A 23,409-nucleotide genomic window follows, 5' to 3' on the forward strand; every position below is an offset into this window, starting at 1 on the left:
TGGGAAGCTTAATCCGAGATATATACGGCCTTTCGAGATTCTCGCAAGAATCGGCCCTGTAGCTTACAAACTCAATCTACCCGATGAACTTCGTAACGTACATTCTACATTCCACGTCTCTAACTTGAAAAAGTGTTTGTCCGACTAGACTCTTGTAATCCTACTCGATGAGATCGAGATCAACGATAGCCTCAACTTCGTGGAAGAACCGGTAGAGATCATGGACCGTGAGGTCAAGCAGACGAAGCAAAGCCGCATCCCGATTGTGAAGGTTCGCTGGAACGCCAAGCGAGGACCAGAATTCACGTGGGAGCGTGAGGATCAGATGAAACTGAAATATCCTCATCTTTTTGCTTAGTTATTTGTAACTACTTTATTTGTTTAGACTTTAATTTTGGGACGAAATTCCCTTTAACAGGGTGATGATGTGACAACCCGAAATTTTCATTCGGTCAAACCCTAAAAGTCAATGACTTCATATTATAAGTCAAGTTCACTTTTACTTGTTTTTAGGAAAAATAAGATCATTTGATTATTTTAATAATTAATCTTTAAACGAACGGGTGAACGGATGGGCCGTCTCTGGTCTTGAAATTTCTAAACCGCGAATATCACGTAGCTTAGAAGTTCACGGCCAAACTGTTATGTTTGGGTTGTAAACTACCCTCAAAAACCGTAAACTCATGCTTAAACATGAGTTTACTCCCCAAAGAACATCACTTTTCATTTTCACCCTAAAAGAGTAAACTCAAAACTCTCTCAAATATCATCCCGATTTTCGCCCGATTTCCCGAAAACATAAGTACTTCTTGGCTTAATTAGTTGTTATATCACAACATCTAGTGATTATACATCCTTTAATCCATCAAATTTCATGTTTTGATTAGATTTCCAAAACACCAAGAACACACACTAGTGTTCTTGGACTTTAAGTTCATTACAAGCTTCCACAAAGTAAGTACTTCTATCCTAGAGTCATTTAAATCTTGCTATACATATTAATATCAAGGAAAAGTCCCAAGAACACCAAGAACAAGGTGTTCACGGTTTTGGGAGGCTCCCAAAACCGTAAACACCAAATAAGGGGCAAAGTGGTGCTTTAGGGTGTCTAGATGCTTCACAATGCCTAAGGGACTTGTCTAGATCCTTCCTTGATGTGTTTAAGCCTTGAAAAACACCAAAGTCCACCATTTTTAAGTGTTTAAGGTTTGGGGATCTCCCAAAACCGTAAACACCCCAATGTAGGTGTAAATGGACCATATTCCTTCCTTAGGCCAAAAATCTAACCTAGACTTTTACCATGTTGAGCTCAGGACTTGAAAAAATAACAATACCACTTTCCATATGGGTTTAAGGTAGTAAAACCAAAAGGAAATGGACTTGGGGCCGTAAAATCCTCCAAGGAGTGTTTTATTGCCCTAATCCCTTCCAAAGGCGTAACCACCAAGTAGAAATGCTTCAAAGGACTTGTAAAACCTCAAAACAACATATGGTCATAAAGTGTAGTTACGACCGTAAACCATTGAGTTTACTTCCGTAAACTCCTTGGGTAATGGTCATTAAAACTGTAAACTCCAAAGGAGTTTACCCTTGAACTCCAAACACTCTAGCTTTGCCCTACAAACACTTAGGTGCAACCCTTGTGATCTATAACACTTGAAACAAAGTGTTTTCATGTTCTAGAGTGTCCCAACTTAATTTATTAGTTATAAATCGACTAATTTGTTATATATATATATATATATATATATATATATATATATATATATATGTTCATTATATGATAACTAGGCTTGTGCGTGTGTACAAGTCTCCATTTGTCACCTAGCACAGTATCCGACACTTCAAACCAATCCACTCACTGCAAGTGAGTTCATACCCCTTTAACTAACCTTTGAAATACTTTTAAATGTTTTAAATGATTTTATGGGGGAATACAAGTTGAATACTTATAGTTATTACTTCAATCACATGTGATTAATAACTACAAAACCAGTGATTTTCTTACTGTTCAAACTGTTTATCAAACCGTTTTGCTTCAACTGTTTTACAAACTCTTTTACTTATCAAATACTTTTACTTAAACTCTGTTATACTTATTATCAATTGCATGTCCATGTATGTATAGTTATATAAGCAATGTTTAAAAGGCTTAGGAAGGCCGCCCGCCTTATATCCTTTTCGCCGTTGAGATGTGGTCTGGTGGGGTATCGGGTGTCCGTTCGAAGGTCGTTTAAATATTAGTTATATATCATGTGTACATATATAGTCATAAAAAGGGTCCTTCCAGTCAATTCAATACCCTTGGGTAGCAAGGGTATACTTCCATGTTCATACGTACAAGTTATATTACTAGTAAACTACTATAGGCATAGTTTAGGGTTTCACTAATACTAATACAAGAACAATGAATCATACAAAGAGTCAGTGCATACATGAGTCATAATACATAGTGATGAGAAACAAACATAATACATAGTGATGAGAAACGAACATAACACATAGTGATGAGAAACAAACATAATACATAGTGATGAGAAACAAACATAATACATAGTGATGAGAAACAAACATAATACATAGTGATGAGAAACAAACATACAGGCTAGACAGAGGAAGAACACACAATACAACTAGCACATACATTAGATATACATTACATTCAGTTATGTGAGCCATTAAACGGGTCATGACACTACCTGCCATGATAGTTTTGTATCCAGAATCTCCTTAATTGGGGAGCGTATGAGTTTGCGTATAGATCTATACTGGATTGACTATCCTACACCTTGCTGCTCGCTACAGTGGGACTTGCAAGTCTACGGGTGCCAAATGTCATTTCTTACGGCGTCTTACATCGTCGTTTTACTATTGAGTCGGTAGCAGGATACAGGCCGATCACACTGTACTTTAAATAACAATTGGTTTAAGGTAGTTAGTACAATAGTAGTTACTTAATACAACACTACAATACTATAATATTTATCCCATTACATTCACTTCGTGAACATTCACACGATGCACGGTAATGTAAAAACTATATTTTTGGTTAATGATAGTCGGATTTGGGAAAATACACACTCTTACAAGAGACACACATACAGTTACTAGATGCCTTGGTAGAAGGCTACTCTTAGTAGGAAACATAGGGTTTTCTAGGATAGTTCAAACAAACACAAACTTTACAAAACTTATAGATTACATCTTACAAACATCTTACAAATGCTTTCGTAGAAACTAAGACACTAATATACTTATGATCTCACCAGCTTTAAAGCTGATACTCGCTTTCAAAATAACTTGTATTCTCAGGTCACCACTAGACAGGTACATGTGCCAGGCTTTTGAGAAGATGGAGTTCGTTCAAGACTCATCTTTTATTTTGATATGTATATTTTTGTTGTCTATAACTTTGACAGAACACACATGTATGAAATTATATTATTAATGCAATGGATGATGTTGTTGCTTGTTTACTACTATTCATTGTTGTGATACTGTACATGACGTCCTCCGCCCCGGAATGTTTCCGCCATTCATGGTTTTGGGGTGTGACATTTACATAATTACCAAAAATCCTTGCTTTGACATTCTCTTGATCATGATATAAAATAAAGAGAAAGAAAGTTTCTTAAAATTCTATTTTGTAATAACAGAAGTAGCATCACACACACACACAAAAAAAAACACTAATCATATATAAGCAATATATGGTTCTACAATTCATTATTTACAAACAATCATCATAAATAAACAAACGTGGCTAATGATTGATTTGGGGATGATTAGTTTCTCAATTTCAGGAAACCAAATACTATATCTAGTACAGTCATTTCAGCAATGTAATAAATTAGTTCTTTAAAATAAAAATAGAAAATTCCGAAAATAACATAAGATGAAGATGATAGGCAATTTGTCTGGAATTTTAGGTTTCCTTTCCCAACCATCACCGTACCTTCGAATCCATCAAAAAAATTGAAAGTGCTGCCATTTTTAATCGCAATCATAAATAGAAAAAAATGGAAACATGTGATGTTACGGCAGGAGAAAAAATGAAGTGTTTTATGAAACCCCACGCTTGAAATCTAAAAGAGTTTCAAACCAAGAAATCACAAACCATCAAAGTTATCAAAGTTAGTGCTTAGTGTTGCCTTATATAGTGCCTCGTAATATGTGGTCTAGCAGGTATGGGTGAGGGGTGGTGGGTGTATGGGGTGTGGATATAAGATGTAGGAGTGGGGTGGTTATAGGTGGTATTGGTTAGGTGGGTATGGGTAGAGATAGGTAAAGGTGGGGGTGGGGGTGTGGGATGTTGTAGGGTGGGGTGTGGGGTGGTAGGTTGTAAATGAACCGAATGAACACGAAAAATGGTTTGTTTATGTTCATTCGTTTAACTTTAAACAATAAACAAACGGGCATGAACAATTAAACAAACAAATTTTTTTGTTCATTCATTAAGAAATTTAATGTGTTCGTTTAGCTAATAAATGAACATAAGTGAACAAAATATAAACATTTTCCAAGTTATTTATAATTTTGAAAAATGAAAATATCTCTTTTTTTTTTTTGAAAAAACTAACAAACTCAACACATTTTTAAAATTTTACTTTTTCTTAAAATATTTTTCTGGAAGTTTTCCATAACTAAAAGGAACCGGTTTTTTGGGAAAATATTAAACACAACAACAAAAATCATGTAAAGTTTTGATTTATGACATTTATCCTTTCATTTCAAATTCTTAAGGAGATAGACAGAAACTTTGCATTTGCACCAAAAATAAATATTCACTTTGAGAAAACAAAACAAAATTAGCTCTACGTATCTCATAAAAATAATCTTGATTTGCTGGGGATACTTCTGCACCAGTGTTTAAGGTGTTCTGAATTCGTCAAGTTCACAATCGTCCGCATCATCTGCTGGTCTTTTGTATATTTGATGCCAACCGTATGTCAGTTTGCTTGGTTGTTCTTTTTTATTTTTCATATGGAGTATAACTTGAAACAGGCGGCTCATTCATAACAATATCTATATTCTCCTCCATATGATTATAAGAAGATAGAAATTAAAATAAAAAGGAAAAGAATAGATATATTTTTAAATCTTGAACATCCTACAATTGTTCTTTATAAATAAGGTTGAAGCATTTGAGCCATTTGGTAGTACATCTACATCATTCCTAGCACAGGAAATGATTTAACATATGGTAACAAAATTCATTCATAAAGATCATGGTTTTACAGTTGCATAATAATTTTAAAAAAAAGACTAAATTACATAGTCAGTCTCTGTCCTGTTTCATTTATGTCCAAAAAGGAACCATTTGAATTTTTGGTCCTTATCAGAGGGTTTCATATCCTATGTAAATGACAATTGATAGCCAAAAAAACCAACTAAGCGTAACTGTTGTTTGAATTTTCCCAAGAACATGATTTTAATGACCCTAAAGCAAAAGAGACGATAATTGATTTTTGCAGAATGCTTTCTGTCATGTCTGTGTTTGTAATGGAAAGAATGTAATCACATGTGGAATACAATAAACTCTTGCCTACGAAAGTGTTGGTGGAGCATTTCATTGCATATACTTTCCTCCTCAAGTGAAGACAATACTTAGGCTGTCTTCCATGACATCTTCTCCTAGGCATTTCATCATACACCTATTAGGCATCATCACACACATATTTATCAACATCTCTCATCATGTAATTATTTCTACCACAAAAAAGCAACTAATCTAATGAAATCAAACACTATTACATAAAGTAGATGAAAAAACAATCATGAAACATTGAATAAAACGAAAACCAAACAGTCAAAATTGAGGGAAGCTATGGAAAATTGGCCTGCCAGAAACCAATTTGAATTTCAAAGGAAAATATAATGGGAAGTTGTAAAAGAATGAATTGAAACCAAAACTAATAATCCGACACTATAACCTATAACTATAGAACACTATTACCTATAACTAATGAAAAATCAATCTTGGTATAGTCAAGCAAATAGTCAGGGAGGTGGAAAGAATAGGAGATTTTAAGCAAATAAATCTTGATCAGAGAACACCAGTAATATGGTATAACTTCCACGAGAAAAGTCACTTCAAAAATTAAATTTGAAAAAACATGAGTCTGAGTATCAGACCATTGTGTGATGGGATACTTCAATTTTTGGGTTTGAGAATTCTATCAAAGTTATTGTGGGATAGAGTTTTGATTTTGACACCTCATTGCTAGATTTAGTACGAAACCAATTGATGATTTGAGGGGATTTCAGCGACACCCCAAACAAGACTCGCGATTCTAAACCAGAAAGATAATACAAAAAGAATATAAATTAGGGTTAAGGAATAGAAAATAATAGAGATACAGATTGTGGCTCGGAAACAAATGTAATTTATGAGATGTAAGGAAGAAACCATATACCTTATATTATCGCGGTTGCGGAGGTTTCTGTGAATTCAATTACTCCGACGAAGCATATACACTGTAAGGAACATAGCGTCTTTAAAAGAGCAATGGCAAAGATGGATCCACCTCAGTAGATTCATAGCGAACGCGGGCTAGTGTAATCCTTGAAGACCCTTTCACGCGCGGTTTGCGCTTTAGACGGAAGGAGGAAAATGTCCGTTGTGATACGTTGTGTTTTTCAGGAGGTAGGCTAGGAGATAGGCTACGTGGCGCGAAAGAAACCCTATAAATCTAATTTAGGAGGCTCGACAAAAACAAGGTTTATATATATATATATATATATATATATATATATATATATATATATATATATATATATATATATATATATAATAATAATAATAATAATAATAATAATAATAATAATAATAATAATAATAATAATAATTTTTAAAAGTAAAAAAAAAAAAAGCCTTCGAAACTCAACAAGCTATGTCTTCACCCTGAAAGTCCTGATTGATATTATTTTCTGCTTAATATATATTTACACTCTAACTTTGTTGTATATCAGATTTGAGCCCTCTAAATAATAATGCTCAAAGCTCTTGAAGAGTTGAAGAGAAATATCGGTATACAAATCATATATATGTCAGACTCGAAGATCTTTGGAAGCTAAAATCTTATGAAACCATGAAAAACAAAATGAGAAAAGGTTACATAGTTCAAAAATAAGCATGTGATATGGTTTTCAAATGAATCTTATTGCTAATACTTACCAATGACACAAAGTTGATGGTACCGATAAGAAATGAGGGTAACCAAATTGCAACAACTGGATCTTCTTCGTCTAAATATGACTGTGGACTTGTTTTCTAGTGCATCCCACTAAATGACAACAAAGTAAAGAAGAAACAAGTGGAAAAAAGAAGAAGCATATATAATGGGGATATAGAAAATGAAAAAGGATATTGAGCAATTTTGATGTCTGAATATCGTGTTCACCTTCTCTTATAGGCCGGTTAACATCTCATCGACATCAATAGTAGATGATGCAACTTCCGAGGACTTGATTTGAGACTAGTTACAAAAGTATAAGAACTGCTTAGACCAGTTTCGATTCAAAATTTACAGGAATCGTCAGTTCCGGTTCCGGCTCCAACCAAATTAAGGGGTACCCATCTATCCTCAACCCTTCTATTTAAAGTATTATCTACTACATTATTGTAACATGTAGCATCTATAATCAAAGCCGGTCCAAAAATATAGTGGGTCCATGTGAAAAGAAAAAATTAGCCATCAAAAGTTATAAATATAATAATAATTAAACTGAAAATAAAAACACTGACATAAAATTCACTATTAGTATTAAAAAACACAAATATGGTCATTACATTATAAAAGCAACCAATATATATATATATATATATATATATATATATATATATATATATATATATATATATATATATATACTAGAAAAGTTTTGAGTTTCGTGCTAAGCACGACCCACGGAAGGTAATTTGGGTATTTCTTTTAGCGGCATCTAAAGTATATTGTTCTAATAACCAAAAATGTGATAGTAGAATGCTGTAAATGGGTGGATTTTCAATGTAAAATGCATGAATCCTAAAATGAAAGTGGTAGTAAATGCTTATAATCAACAATAATCAACAAGTATATTACTATCATTGGTAAAGAATTATAAGTACACTGCTATCGCGATCAACTTCACATGTTTTGTATTCTCCCTTTTGTAGTTAGGAACAAACCGTATCATAAGTATCTTTGCAGGCATATCAATCGTATAAGGATTCATAATTATTAATACTAACGAAGTCTAGTATTATGCACAAATATAAAAAAAAGTATAGAATTACATGACCAAAAGAAGTTCAACGTGATACATATCATAATGAATGACATAATAAACAAACATATTTGGATTTATTGACATAATAATAAACCAATATCATGACCTAATGAAAATAATAATGTGCATAATTTTGCTACATTGGCACTCTCACAAAATGACAGTCTAGTATGATTGGTTAAAAAAACCATATGATGTTCGTAGCAAAAAAAAAAGATATCATAATTAAATCCAATAACAAACATACATTTTCAATAAGCTACACTGCCTGGTCATTTGCTGATTCTCCATCAGTGTAATACAAAGAACCAATGAAATTGCTAAACCTGTCAACACTCACATGAACAATTTGGAGTCTGTAAATAAAATATTAAGTGATGTCTTAAAAAAAGTTTTTCGTGGTGGGAGTGACTTAAATTTACTGAAATGAACTGAAAAATACAATTCTACAATTGGCTAGATTTTATAGAATATGTAAGAAAATTAAATTACATTGCAATTACAGGTAAAAACTAAAGTACATATCTATCAACACAGTCAAGTTGTTACTTTGGCAAAATCAATAGAAATTCCAACTACAACACTTTTCACGTGAACTTAAGATATACGTTAAAAGTTCTTTTGAAAAATCAAAAACTTGCAATATCTTTGATGTTCAACCACCACTAGCTAATTTGCTACTTCACTGGGGTGGCTGGATCATTTTAAGAAATGCTTTATCTTTGAATATTTTTTTATAGATGTCATGTCTTTATAGTGGCGTTTTGCTTAAATCAGCACAAACGCACAATTAAGTATGCACAAACATGCAAGTTCGGTCTCTTTTAGACCATCACAATATCATCATTGAGTTTGAATTTTGATTGCTTATTTAGTCCCCTCTATTAAAATCATTAGAAATGGCTGTTAAACATTTGTTAAAAGATATTTTTACCCTTTTTATATACGACAGGGACCATTTCTGTATTTTACTCTAAAATAAATAATAAAGAATAAACGAATTCTAACCAAAAATACTGGATTTATTGAATATGATGGTTGTATTAGCTTGGCTTCCATCATACCATATGGTGATAGCTTCAATATAAACAATGTAAACTCATTAAATGAAATTCCAAATTTTCCACTCGCCGTGTGTGTATCCGTTCTTATAGAACTCTGACTCTCAAGTAGAGTACACTTAAATAGATGTAAAGAGCATATCGGGGGGAGCAACTTAGAGACGTTGTTGGCACCATTTTTCATAGTGAGTACCAAAAAAGGATCTGCTTTACCCATTAGATATTAGATATGTAGGTGGTAATCATCAGCCGATATTACTATCTCCTCTTCTACTTACCGCTATTCTTTATTCATCAAGTAAATCATCATTTTAATGCCTAAATCCTATTTTATAACTTTTTCCGACAAGTAAACGGGTTAATAATTAAACTCATTTCTGACACCATCTAGGTGATATTACAGCTCTAAGTGCACCCCATTTGTCTTCATTGTCTATGTGGACCTCCAAATCTTTTAAAATTTCAACCACACGTCCTCCAATTTACCAGCGACAAGTTCAGTCAACTTCACTTGACCACATGCTAAGGATCGTTATATAGGTACCTGGAATGGTTAATAGTAAAAAGACAATATTAGAATATACACCGTATTGAAATGTAATTGATTCCACCATGGTCCATATAAGAATTTAACTAACAAAAATATCCTTTGTATGTGTGAGTGAAAGCAAATAATCTAGGGAAATGAAAACTGAAACAAAAAACTTACAAGAATTTATCAATCGGCAAAATTCACAGATGAAAACTTATACACCTACATAGTCTAACGTTTGTCCTTATGCTTTATTAAAGGGAATTGTGAAGAGCATGGTTTGATTGGAAATTGCATTCTTTTGAATGGAACTGTGTATTCTTCATATGTAGGTAATATATACTGTGATTCAGTCTCTGTTCATCATGTAGTTATTTCCTCTTATCATAATTCAGTTTTTTCAGGTAGATGGCAGAGAATCTAAGTATTTTATAAGTTTGGCTTCTTATTTTGTAACCGTATTTTACTCACAAGACTTGGTAGATACTCAAATTATTAGACTTGGTATTTCCCTTTAGTAAGATGGTCTATAATTAAGATAAATCTATAATTTACAATCATGTGATTTAAGCTCTTCCTAATGACCACACTCCAGGTGCCTTCAAGAACAATATTAAATTTTGAATATGGGTAATTTACTTTAATTCTAACCTACACTTACAATATTTTAACCCACAGACCTATCCATTGATGATTTATGTATTTCGATTAATTCCGAACCTAATGGGCATCAATTTAATATGATTGTTAGGAACATTTTTACTGAACTTGGTTGATCCCTTGATAATAATCAGATGTCATCGGCTCATTGCAATCGTTGGCTATTTAAAAGTACAGTAGTGTGGAGATAAAAGACTTTTTTTGGAATATGTTGGGTGATTGTGGCATGTTGAACTTCATACTTTAAGTATATGTTGTTGTAATGGGTTTTGTTCAGTAATAATTATGCTATGAAACTAATATTGGCTATATAATAGACTCCAAATGAAATTGTTAGGTGTGGGTATGTTAAAATTGTAAGTATTATATATTGTAACTTGTAAGTATCAATATATGAATGATTCATTCATCTTCTATATTCAACACCTTATGCAGAAATAATGGATGGGTAAACAGGTTAGCCCTCTTATATATCTACCAATTTGATATTACATGGTTTCATCGATTTTAAGGGTTGCAATTAAAATTTCAAATCACAATATATATACTTTTGAATATTTATTAAAATGCAATAAAGTCACTGAAAGATAAACTTTACCTTCTTCACTAAGTTCATTTGTAATTACACACAAATATGCACTCTTTTCATACATTTCACCCTTCTCTTCTTCATTTGGTGCAACAATTGCCTCACGAAGCATCTGTACATAGTAAATAAGAAGACATCCAATTAACGAAATCCATATCAAATTATCTCAAGAACAGTTAGTTATATAGATTTTAGAGCAAAGAAACTCATTTGCCATTTGGGTAGTGAATCAAACTGATGGAAAAATGCAGCCACAACGGTAAACCACAATGCGGAATAATACTTCGTTTGACTAAACTATTCCCGTCTTGAATGAACCTTTTAGGATGCAAACAAATAGGATATTTTTACTTGCAACAAGACAACCCCAATGCAAGTTATATGATCAATATAATCAACCCAAAACTATAAGTAATCAACCAATAACCACACCAGAATTTTAGCGTGGAAACCTCTCAAGAAAGGAGAGTAAAACCACGGGACTACTAGAGCCGCTTCAAATCCACTATCACCAATATTTAAGCAATACAAAAAATCTTCTATAGATGTACTAGAGGCATACAATAATCATCATATACTTGGAACTAAATCACATCAAGCATATGTAATCAAATAAGCAAAGACAAAGAAGAATATCACCAAAAACGTTCTTGATTTCCAGCAGCAAACAGAGGTGACGATTCCCGAGTCTCTGGAGCTGATCTCGGAAATTCAACCGTTGGATCTGAAGGACTAGGTGTTAGGAAGCGGCTGTCCAAAAATCAAAGGAAACGGACCGTTGGATCTCCGGAAAATTACCAAACATTCCAGGTGTATCTTCAAAAACGGGAATTAAGAAAAAACCCTCTTTTGCTTCTTCCTTTCTCTTGCTCTCTTGGTGGCTGAAAACCTTTTTGTGTGTTAGTGAAATTAGGGCATGTCCCACATATATATACATGGGCCAAAAAAAGTGGGCTTTCCTCATGGGCTAAAAAACCCAATAGAAAACCCAACAAATCTCCCCCTTTTTCGCCTATGAGGAAGAGTTCGCCATCCCGACGATCGAGCAACATATCTTTAACTTCTCCCTTGCTAAAGCTTTAGTCAACATATCGGAACCATTATCATCAGTATGAACTTTTTCAAGTTCAAACAATTTGTCTTAAAGTGCGTCTCTAATCCAATGATACCTCACATCGATATGCTTTGTTCTTTTGTGAAACATAGAATTCTTAGCAAGGTGAATGACACTTTGATTATCACAAAGAACCATGTAGCGTTTTTGCATAAATTCAAGCTCTTGCATAAATCTTTTCAGCCACAATAACTCTTTTCATGCTTCTGTTGTTGCCATATACTCAGCCTCAGTGGTGGACAAGGCAACACACTTTTGCAGTCGTGACTGCCATGACACAGCTCCCCCTGCAAAAGTCATAAAATATCCATAAGTAGATTTCATGTTGTCCTTGTTTCCTGCCATATCAAAATATGTATAACCAACAAGCATAGGTGCTCCATTTCCAAATGTTATACCCAATTTGGAAGTACCACGTAGATATATGAAAATCCACTTAACTGATTCCCAATGCTTCTTTCCCGGATTTGACAGAAACCGACTAACAACACCAACTGCATGGGCAATATCTAGCCTTGTACACACCATGGCATACATCAAACTCCCAACGGATGATGCATATGGAACTCTATCCATCTCTTCAATCTCCTTCTTAGTAGAAGGGCAATCTCTATCAGTCAGCTTAAAGTTGGTAGTTAGGGGCGAACTAACCACTTTAGCTTTATCCTTGTTGAATCTGCAAAGCACCTTCTCAATGTATTGCTCTTGTGACATATGCAACTTCTTTGAAGCTCTATCTCTAGTAATCCGAATGCCAAGAATCTGTTTTGTCGGCCCCAAGTCTTTCATAGCAAAAGACTTGCTCAATTGTTTCTTTAGCTGAACAATTCTCTCTGCATTCTTGCCAACAATCAACATATCATCAACATAAAGCAACAAAATGATGAAATCATCATCACCAAACCTCTGGAAGAAAACACAGTGATCTGAAGTAGTTTTGCGGTAGCCTTGCTCACCCATGACTGACTCAAATTTCTTATACCACTGTCTTGGTGCTTGCTTCAACCCATAAAGACTTTTATGAAGCCTACACATATAGTCTTCTTTGCCCTTAACCTGAAAACCTTCAGGTTGCTCCATATAAATTTCCTTGTCCAAGTCACCGTGAAGGAAAGCTGTCTTGACATCCATTTCCTCAACCTCAAGATCAAGGCTAGCAGCCAAACCAAGAATCACCCGAATGGAACCCATCTTCACGACCGGAGAGAAAATCTCATCAAAATCAACACCCTTTCTTTGACTGAACCCTTTGACCACCAATCTAGCCTTGTACCTAGGCCGTGAGGTATGCTCTTCAGTCTTCACTTTGTAGACCCACTTGTTCTTCAAAGCTCTCTTGCCTTTAGGCAACTTCACCAACTCAAAGGTATTGTTTTCATGCAAGGAATTCATCTCATCTTGCATAGCTTCAACCCACTCTCTTTTATGCTCATCTTCCATAGCTTCTGCATAACAATCAGGTTCTCCCCCATCAGTGACTAGAATATACTCATCAGCAGAATAACGGGTGGAAGGATGACGATCTCTCGTAGACCGCCTAAGTGGGACAAATGGTGGTATATCAGGTACTGGTAACTCTGGATGAAAATCCTCATCCAAACCCGACTGCTCTGGAACATCATTGTCATCAATACCATGTTGTTCATCATTCTGAATATCTTCATTAATTGGCTCAAAATGTTGAGGGGGAACAAGATCCAAATCAACACGATCATCAATATATTGAGGAACTATCTTTGTCTTCTCAATATCTTTTAAACTCTGATCTTCAACAAATACAACATCACGACTCCTTACGAGTTTCTTCAGAACTGGATCATATAACATGTAACTGAATTCATCTTGGCCATAACCAAGGAATATACACGGCTTGGTCTTCACTTCAAGCTTTGATCTTTCATCTTTGGGAATATGCACAAAAGCCTTGCATCCAAAGACCCGTAAATGACGATACGAAACATCTTTTCCACTCCAAACCCTGTCAGGAACATCAAAAGACAAAGGAACACAGGGAGTAAGATTAATAACATGTACCGCTGTATTCAAAGCTTCTCCTCAAAAAGAATCTTTCACCCAAAGTTCTATTCATCCGTTCTGCTAAACCGTTCAACTGTGGTGTCTTTGGAGGAGTCTTTTGGTGCCGAATACCTTGCGCTCTACAATAAGCATCAAAAGGACCAATGTATTCACCGCCATTATCTGTCCGAACACACTTCAATTTCTTCCCAGTTTGTCTCTCAACCAAGGCATGAAACTTCTTAAACACATCTAATACTTGATCTTTAGTCTTCAAAGTATCAACCCATACCTTCCTTGAATAGTCATCGATGAATGTGACAAAATACAAGCAACCCCCAAGTGTCCTAGTCTTCATGGGACCACATACATCGGAATGTACCAGATCAAGTATATTCTCCTTCCTGGAAGGAGGATGACTCTTAAAGGAAACTCTATTTTGCTTACCTGCCAGACAATGAGAACATCTCTTCAAATTCACATCATGCACACCGGTTAACACATTTCTCTTCAAAAACAAAGACATCCCCTTTTCACTCATGTGACCAAGTCTCTTATGCCACAAATCGGTCATGTCACAATGTATCGATGCATGGATCGATTCTTTGGAGATCTTCGGATGTGTCATGTATAACTTGGAGCTTCTTTCACCTCTTGCCACAATCAAAGAATCACGGGTGAGTTTCCAAATGCCACCACCAAAGGTACTATGGTAACCATCATCATCAAGTAAGCCAGCAGAGATCAAACTAAGTCTAATATCTGGAACATGTTTTACATTGTGTAAAACCAACTCCATCCCAGTCTCAAACTTCAAACAAATATCTCCGACTCCAACAATCTTTGATAACCCATTATTACCCATCTTAACATTCCCAAAATCACCAGGAGTGTAAGATGTGTAAAACTCCCTTTGTGATGTCACATGACAAGTAGCACCACTTTCAACAACCCAACTCGAATCATCATGTGCAAGATTGACCATATCATAATCACAACAAATAAAGAACTCTTCAGTAGCAGTGTTAACTTCAGCAGTATCATTACCACCATCATCTTTCTTGTGGTTGTTCTTTTGATTATTGTAATTTACCTTCTTGTTCTCCCTTTTCAATTGTCCGCAGAATCATATTGTGTGCCCTTTTCTACCACAATGATTGCACTCATAGTCAGCAAACTTTCCTTTAGATTTACTGCGATGCTTCCCTTTGTTATTCGGACCTCTACTTTGACTTCTCCCCCTGCTTTCTGTGACCAAGATATCTGAATGTGAAGAGGAACCTTGTGACTTTCTTCTCATCTCTTCATTTAAAACACCGCCTTTAGCCAATTCCATGGTGATAATACCATCTGGTGCAGAGTTGGACAAGGATGTCCTAAAAATTTCCCAAGAATCTAGTAAAGTGCCAAGGAGCCATAAACCTTGTAACTCATCTTTAAACTTGATACCCATTCCTGCAAGCTGATTAATAATTCCCTGGAAAGAATTCAAATGATCACTAATAGGATTTCCATCATGGTACTTCAAGTCAATCAACTGTTTAATCAGGAACAATTTATTGTTCCCGGTCTTCCGAGCATACAACTGCTCAAGCTTGTTCCACAAAGTATGAGAATGAGTTTCCGCGCTAATATGGATCAAAACATTATCATCAACCCATTGTAGAATATACCCACAAACTTTTTTATGCAAAATATTCCACTCTGCATCTGTTTTATCATCGGGTTTTTCAGTATTAAACACATGCATGTAATAATCCTTCACATAAAGAAGGTCTTCCATCTTGCCTCTCCAAACATGATAATTAGAACCATTCAAATTTACAATCCTATTTGTATTAGCTTCCATTGTTCAAACAAGTAACCTAGTAACAAGAACCACACTCTGATACCAATCAGATGGAAAAAATGCAGCCACAACGGTAAACAACAATGCGGAATAATACTTCGTTTGACTAAACTATTCCCGTCTTGAATGAACCTTTTAGGATGCAAACAAATAGGATATTTTTACTTGTAACAAGACAAACCCAATGCAAGCTATATGATCAATATAATCAACCCAAAAATATAAGTAATCAACCAATAACGACACCGGAATTTTAGCGTGGAAACCTCTCAAGAAAGGAGAGTAAAACCACGGGACTACTAGAGCCGCTTCAAATCCACTATCACCAATATTTGAGCAATACAAAAAATCTTCTCTAGATGTACTGGAGGCATACAATAATCATCATATACTTGAAACTAAATCAGATCAAGCATATGGAATCAAATAAGCAAAGACAAAGAAGAATATCACCAAAAACGTTCTTGATTTCCAGCAGCAAACAGAGGCGATGATTCCCGAGTCTCTGGAGCTGATCTCGGAAATTCAACCGTTGGATCTGAAGGCCTAGGTGTTAGGAAGTTTCTGTCCAAAAATCAAAGGAAATGGACCGTTGGATCTCCGGGAAATTACCAAACACTGCAGGTGTATCTTCAAAAACGGGAATTAAGAAAAAACCCTCTTTTGCTTCTTCCTCTCTCTTGCTCTCTTGGTGGCTGAAAACCTTTTTGTGTGTTAGTGAAATTAGGGCATTTCCCACATATATATACATGGGCTAAAAAAAGTGGGCTTTCCTCATGTGCTAAAAAACCCAATAGAAAACCCAACACAAACCTATGTGAAATTGAAGTTTTCAGCAGTGCATAAAGATAGTAAAATCATTACATCTTCAAGCCCTGGTCATTAATTGTTCTATATAGAATGTATATAACATAATTATACAAACAAATCCAATTGGTAGCTTCATTTTGAATCTACAAAGTGCCCAAGTCCCCATGTATATTGCATATTTGTATGATTATAGACTTGCCTGACACTTAACCATGAAATCTCTCTCTGCCCATACTGCCCCAACACGAAACACCCATAACGACCCCTAAAAATAGATACAAAATGAAATTAGGGCTAAGAAAAAACAAATTAGGGATAGAATACTCAGAATCAGGGGAAGAGAGAGAGAGAGAGTCAAACGCTGACGCACATACCTTATTCACTTCAAATTACCAACTATAAGAATACAATACGATGAATGCAATAGAGAGGCGCTTGGTGAAGGACCAGAAATGAGTCTGATGAAGGAATTGGAGACAATTGGGAGAACCAGGGAAGAGGCGATGGACATATAATGGATTGTAGTTTTCCCGTAATAGGAAATTGGAGTTATCTTGACCCAAAATCACGATCCACCAGAGGAATATACTTCACCTTCAACATCCCATATGTTTTGCTCTAACTTTTCACACACATGCAGGGTTCAATGGGTTTTGTAAAAGAGAAAAGCATATTGGGATATAGGTGTTCGGGCGGATGATGGAAGCTGTGGGATACATGTTTTGAATCGACACCACCTATAAAGCGGTGGAGAGAACAGGTGTGATGGTTGAGGCGCCAATAGTCGAACATTTTCTTGATGAAGAAGTCGGTGTTGTGGTTAACGAAGAACGGGGATCGGTGTTACGACGAATCTACAATGTTTTTTTATATATTTAAACATTTTCACGGTTCTCTGAACCCTAATCTAAATAATCAATCAAAAAAAAACACAAACACACGAATCTATCAATTAAGTTGCAGGTCAAGTGGATCAATAACCTTTTAAAAAATCGAGAATCGACCAATTTGCAGGTCTCAATCAAGACCCATCCCGTGAGTTCGATTCTTTTTTCTTTGAAATCAAAATGGAAGAAGGAAGAACGGAGAGACCACCCCTAAGAGGATCGATTATATACAACGCTTTCTCCATTGTCAATATCGTTGCAAGTTAAATCGAGGGTAAGATGTTTGTCTGATGATAATGTTGGTTGTGATGTAGATCTATCGGTAAAGGTACAGAAGGTAGTAATGGGTGACAGGAAAGGTTTGGCCGAGGTGTAGGTTTTTTAGCACTGTAAGTATAGGCAATTAACAATCACTTACCATAATTCTAAGGAATTTATATTGGATAATAATTAATTTAAATAATAAAAGTATAAAATTATCCTTAAAAAATGATTGGTCCACAATTAGCCATACATTCACACAATAATTAAAGGTTATATATGATCCTAACTCTCTCTCTCTCTCTCTCTCTCTCTCTATATATATATATATATATATATATATATATATATATATATATATATATATATATATATATATATATCTTCTAACATTTTTAGATATTTTTATTTTTTTTATCTCTCTATATATGTATCATATACTCTATGAATTTTAGGCCGATTAAAGACATGGACCTTGAATAACCGCCCTGCTCGACGTATCAGGCTCAGCAAGTCTATAATACTTTGTCATAAAATATAAACTCACAACATCAACAATCCTTCACCTTTTATTAAATGTACTCTGAAACAAGTGACTACCTACGATATCAAATATGGGCTGATTCTTCTTGCAACTTTTAATCCATCCACTTAAATTTATATATATTTCTAAATGAGAAAATGACTAAAAAGCCCAACGAAGTTTTCAAACCATTTAAAAAACATCAATCATGTTTTTTCTGTTCAAAAAAACCCAACGAACTTAACATTTTGTCTAAAAAGTCCAACAAAGTTCCAAACCGTTCAAAGAACCCTAATTTTGTTTTGTTTAAGTTAGTTGGATTTTTTTTTGAACAGTCAGAACATCTTTGGAGTTTTTTAAACGTTTTGTAAACTTTGTTGGTCTAACAAGTCATTTTCCGGATACGATAATAAGTCACATCATCTGTTTCTCTTATTTGACTTTCAGGAAAGTGTAACTTAGTTAGGCTTTTTAGACAAAACGTTAAGTTCGTTGGGTTTTTTTTGAACAGACAAAACATTATTTGGGTTTTTTTGAACGTTTTGAAAACTTCGTTGGGCTCGTAAGTCATTTTCCCATTTCTAAATTTACCCTTATTTAATTAACCATTTTAATAGGGGGCTGATTCTTACCATTTTATTCTTACCATTTTAATTAACCATTTAGAAAACTTTTAAACTATCTTATTTTTCTTACATTTGCGACTCTATTTAAATGACGTAAACAAACTTTTTTTTTTCTTTTTATATTTAATTTTTCTAGTACCTAATTCCTTTTATGAAGGAAAGATCCACTCTATTTTAAGAAAAAAAATTCTAAATCATATTTTTTAAGTATATTAATTAGACAAAATAAAATTATTAAACATCCAATCACTTAACAAAATAAATACAACTTCAAATTAATACATATCAAATCACAAATAAAATATTGTCCAACAAAAATATTCAAAGTAATATATATATATATATATATATATATATATATATATATATATATATATATATATAATATTCAAACTACTAGTATAACATATCAGTGATCTCTTAATTGATATGTATTAGTTTGGATATTTTTATTGGACAATATTATATTTGTGATTATATACGATAGTTTGAAGTTTTAATATTTTGGTAAGTGATTGATTATGTAATCTTAAAATCTAGATATGATGGTATAAAAATGAGCAAAAAAGCAAAAGAAAATTATTTATCAGAATAAAAATAAATCTTTTTGTTCATAAAAAAAATTAAGTACAAAATAATATTTGTGTAAATAATGACAAAGATGAAAAACACCAATATAGTTGCATAAATTATAATAAATTTTTATACTTAAAAAAATGGTTGATATATTTATAACAATTGTACTTGCAAAGTTTATACAACTTATCATATTACTATACTTTTAAGATTATTACAAATAGATCCATGCTATTGTTTTAAAAATAGTAGTCTAAGTAATGGTCACAAAAGTCTATTTTAAGGTGGCAAAAGACTCGGTCGGAGTGAACCTCACCCCCACAAACTCTACCAAGTATTTCATTTCTAAATTTTTCCTCAACATCCGAACAACCAAAAACATACTCAGCCTTTTGGCAAATACTTTGAAAAAGAATCAAAACATTCATCCCGATCTTTTTATCATTTAATTGCAACATTTTGAATTTGGCTTCTGAAAAACTCTAAAAGAAGTTACGAGACCTGGTAATCAAGATTTTATTCTAGTTCCTTTTTCCCGGTTCTCCTCAAGATTTGTACCGAAAAAAAAACAATGCTCGCATGAGGAACTTGGCAAAAACAACGTTTTGTGTTGATGTTGATGGGGTCTAAAACAAGCTTCATCACAAAATTTGTGACTTTTTATTGTATATGTTCGTTACGCTTAATCCAAGCCATGGACAACAACAACAACCGTAATTCCTTGGATGAATTTTTTCAAGATCGTGCTAAGAGATCAATACCAATGCATCCTCATGTAGGTACATTATATAAAGTACCGCTGCCCTCAAATTTTACAGGAATGGAAGTTTCGGTTGTTCACCTACAAAGCTCGAGTGTTTGGGCTCAAGGAGCTAATTTGGGTTATTTCCATGTTCCTTCGAGGATTATCCCAGAGCCAAATGTTACTTGGTTAGATATAGTCTTTTCAAATCTAGGAAATTGGTCGTCTTATTACTACAACATGCCAGATTACACTTTTGTCACGCCGATCCTTGGTTTTAGTGCCTATGGTGTAACATACACACGAGGTCAAAATGGTCATTTCGCAACTACAACAACCAAACTAAAACTTGCTCTTGTTAGGCGCCCTATTATGGTTCGATTCCCTTCTCTATGGCTTCCTAAAGGGCAATGTGTCAAATTTTACTCAAATGGGAGTACGACAATAACAAATATGTCCTTGTCCCACACTTGTGACGTGTGGGACCAAGGGTACTTTGCAATTGTCGTGCGAGCCCCACCATCACATCATATATGGAGATGGTGGGTGTGTGGGTTTGGAATTGGGAGCATTGGATTAATATTGTGTGGATTTATTTTATTTAAAGTAATTAGATTTTTCGAAAAGAAAAAAATTCAAATGATGGAGTTACAGTCTGAGAAAACTGAGGTTTTGCATACAACATATGTCGGGCATAGTAGAATGCCTTCGGCTTTTGGGATAAGGACTCAACCCGTTCTTGAGAACGATTATTGCCCTTGAGATTTTGTAAGTTTGTATTAGATCTATTAAAAAGCAGATAGACGCTAACATATATTATGTAAATCTATTTTTCACATGATACATTATTGTTTTTGAACGACATATATATTTGATGCCATATTTACATGTCGTCTTTCAAATTTTTGAGCACGGACTTCAACTCTATGGATGTATATAAATTCGCTTACTCTACTTTTTGATTGATCTAGTTTATTTATTCTATAATGATTTTCCAAATGAACAAAAAAAACTATTCCGCTAAGTTAACAGCCAATCTTAAAAGACGGATTTGTGAAGTCATCACAACCATGAAGGATCACATCCACAACAATCTTGCTTGGAGCCTTCGTAATATGGACTCCATCCCAACTCACATAGGTTTCGGCTTTCCCACAAGTCGAGGCACTAAGATTTTTTCCATCTACAAACTTATAGTTCCAGCAAAACATTTGAGGATTATAACTATATGAACCGTCCCCTATTTCCACAACAAGCTATTGTACAATACTTAAAATCTTCATCCAGGAATATGTACATTTTTAATATACAAGTACATATTCTAATGAAATATAGTAATATGACAAAGAGTTCTATACCATGACAAGTGGTATTTTAGAAAAGCTCTAGCAAAGCTTCGTTTGAGTTAACATAAATAACATTGGAATGAAAGAGTTCTTGCCCCGTTTGGCTTAGCGTGTCTTGGAGCACATTGTTGTATTCAAATTTCACATCATTGTACAAAATCATCCACTCGATTTCTTCAATATCTTTATCACCATGAGGAAGTTACACCAAGAATGCAAGGTAACATCCTATGGGTGCCAAATTTTGTACAGAAAACGTACAACCTCCTAACCCATTCAATTCCTACATAAAAATCATTGTACAAGTATCTGGAACAAAATTTATGATTAATCTTTTTTTTATGAAAACTATGGTTGCAAAGAAGTACTTGCCTTAATTGTGCCAATAGTTTCATAAATTACTTGAGGAAGTTCTTGTTTAACCTCGTCGATACCACTTTTAGCTAAATCAGATGTAAAATAATTCTAAAGAATGTAAAATGTATAAAGTGATTTTCCAAAAATATCAGGTGGAGAAAGATTTGATGAGCCTGAAAATTACACCATGTGACCATATTTTGTTTTGGAACTGATTTCTTATTTATAATCATTTTATCTACCTTAGGAGTAAAGTTTGTCGACTTAGGACTTGAAATGTTTCATTTGGTTGAGGTTAATGGGTAATGCAAAAGGACCGAGTCTGAAGACAAACAATGATGTTTGTGGTAGGAGTACCATTAATGCAAGTGTTGCGAATCCGATCTGATTGAATTCAAGTATGGGATCACAGATGGAATCCCTATAGTCTGCGCTCCAACCAAAATAATTTCTATCGGCCATTGCTTGAAAATTGACAATGTAAATTCACTAATTGTTGACAAAAACTACATAAATTGTTCACAAATTGGTAATGAAATTAAGTGTATTTTAAAAAATATACTTGAAAACTTTGTCCATTTTTATGTAACCAAATTTTTTGACTTCTGAAAGTCCGACTAAGACTTGAGAAATACAAGTTGCAGCAGCAACATACTCTGCTTCGGCTGTGGAACGCACTGTGATTTGTTGAGTATCGGAGAACTACTCGTGGCTATTTTGATGTTAGCCCCTGCATATTCTCAATCAAAGATCTCAATACAGTTTTTCAAGTTAACAAGTTAACTTGGCCCTTGGAGAGACGTTCAATGGTTTCTAAATCTCATTTGAGTGTACCATTCTAGTGCCAGTGAGAGTTAATTAGGATTAACTCACAAAACCATCATGTGACAAAAATATCCGAGGACATATTTCCACAGTTTAGCATGACACGAGGTCAAGGCCCTTTGGCAGGACATTCAGCGATAATCGTGCCTTGCGAGGTGCATCTCCCTAGTACCAATAACCATTAATTCCTTACATGCAAACAATGTATCCGAGAATACATTTGAGTCTCCACAGTTTTGCATGACAAAAAGAATGTCAAGACCCTGGGCGGGATGTTCAGCAATATTGTTTCTCGGTTGGGTGAATCGCCCTGGTGCCATGACAGTTCTTAGGTAAAGATAACTGAAAAGACCAATTTTGACAA

At 34.4% G+C, this 23,409-nt stretch overlaps 1 protein-coding gene and 1 long non-coding RNA gene across 2 annotated transcripts; one reads left to right on the forward strand and one right to left on the reverse strand.

The window, feature by feature from the left end:
• Positions 1-5,370: 5,370 nt before the first annotated feature.
• On the reverse strand, positions 5,371-6,679 carry LOC145062292 (uncharacterized). Its single transcript, XR_013687521.1, has 2 exons — positions 6,417-6,679; positions 5,371-5,654 (listed from the first exon to the last, which is right to left on the reverse strand). It is a non-coding gene; the product is annotated as an uncharacterized LOC145062292 (long non-coding RNA).
• Positions 6,680-20,595: 13,916 nt separating this feature from the next.
• Positions 20,596-21,279, forward strand: LOC145061942 (uncharacterized). The gene has a single exon (XM_079009538.1). The coding sequence runs from the start codon at positions 20,596-20,598 to the stop codon at positions 21,277-21,279; it is 684 nt and encodes a 227-aa protein (XP_078865664.1).
• The last annotated feature ends 2,130 nt before the right edge of the window (positions 21,280-23,409 follow it).

Source organism: Lactuca serriola, chromosome 7 (genome assembly GCF_051521515.1).
Source record: "Lactuca serriola cultivar US96UC23 chromosome 7, Lser_US96UC23_V15, whole genome shotgun sequence".
NCBI classification, from domain to species: domain Eukaryota; kingdom Viridiplantae; phylum Streptophyta; class Magnoliopsida; order Asterales; family Asteraceae; genus Lactuca; species Lactuca serriola.

Excerpts from the sequence above, each read along its gene's own strand:
- LOC145061942 (XM_079009538.1), top strand. The coding sequence starts at position 20,596 with ATGGAAGTTTCGGTTGTTCACCTACAAAGCTCGAGTGTTTGGGCTCAA.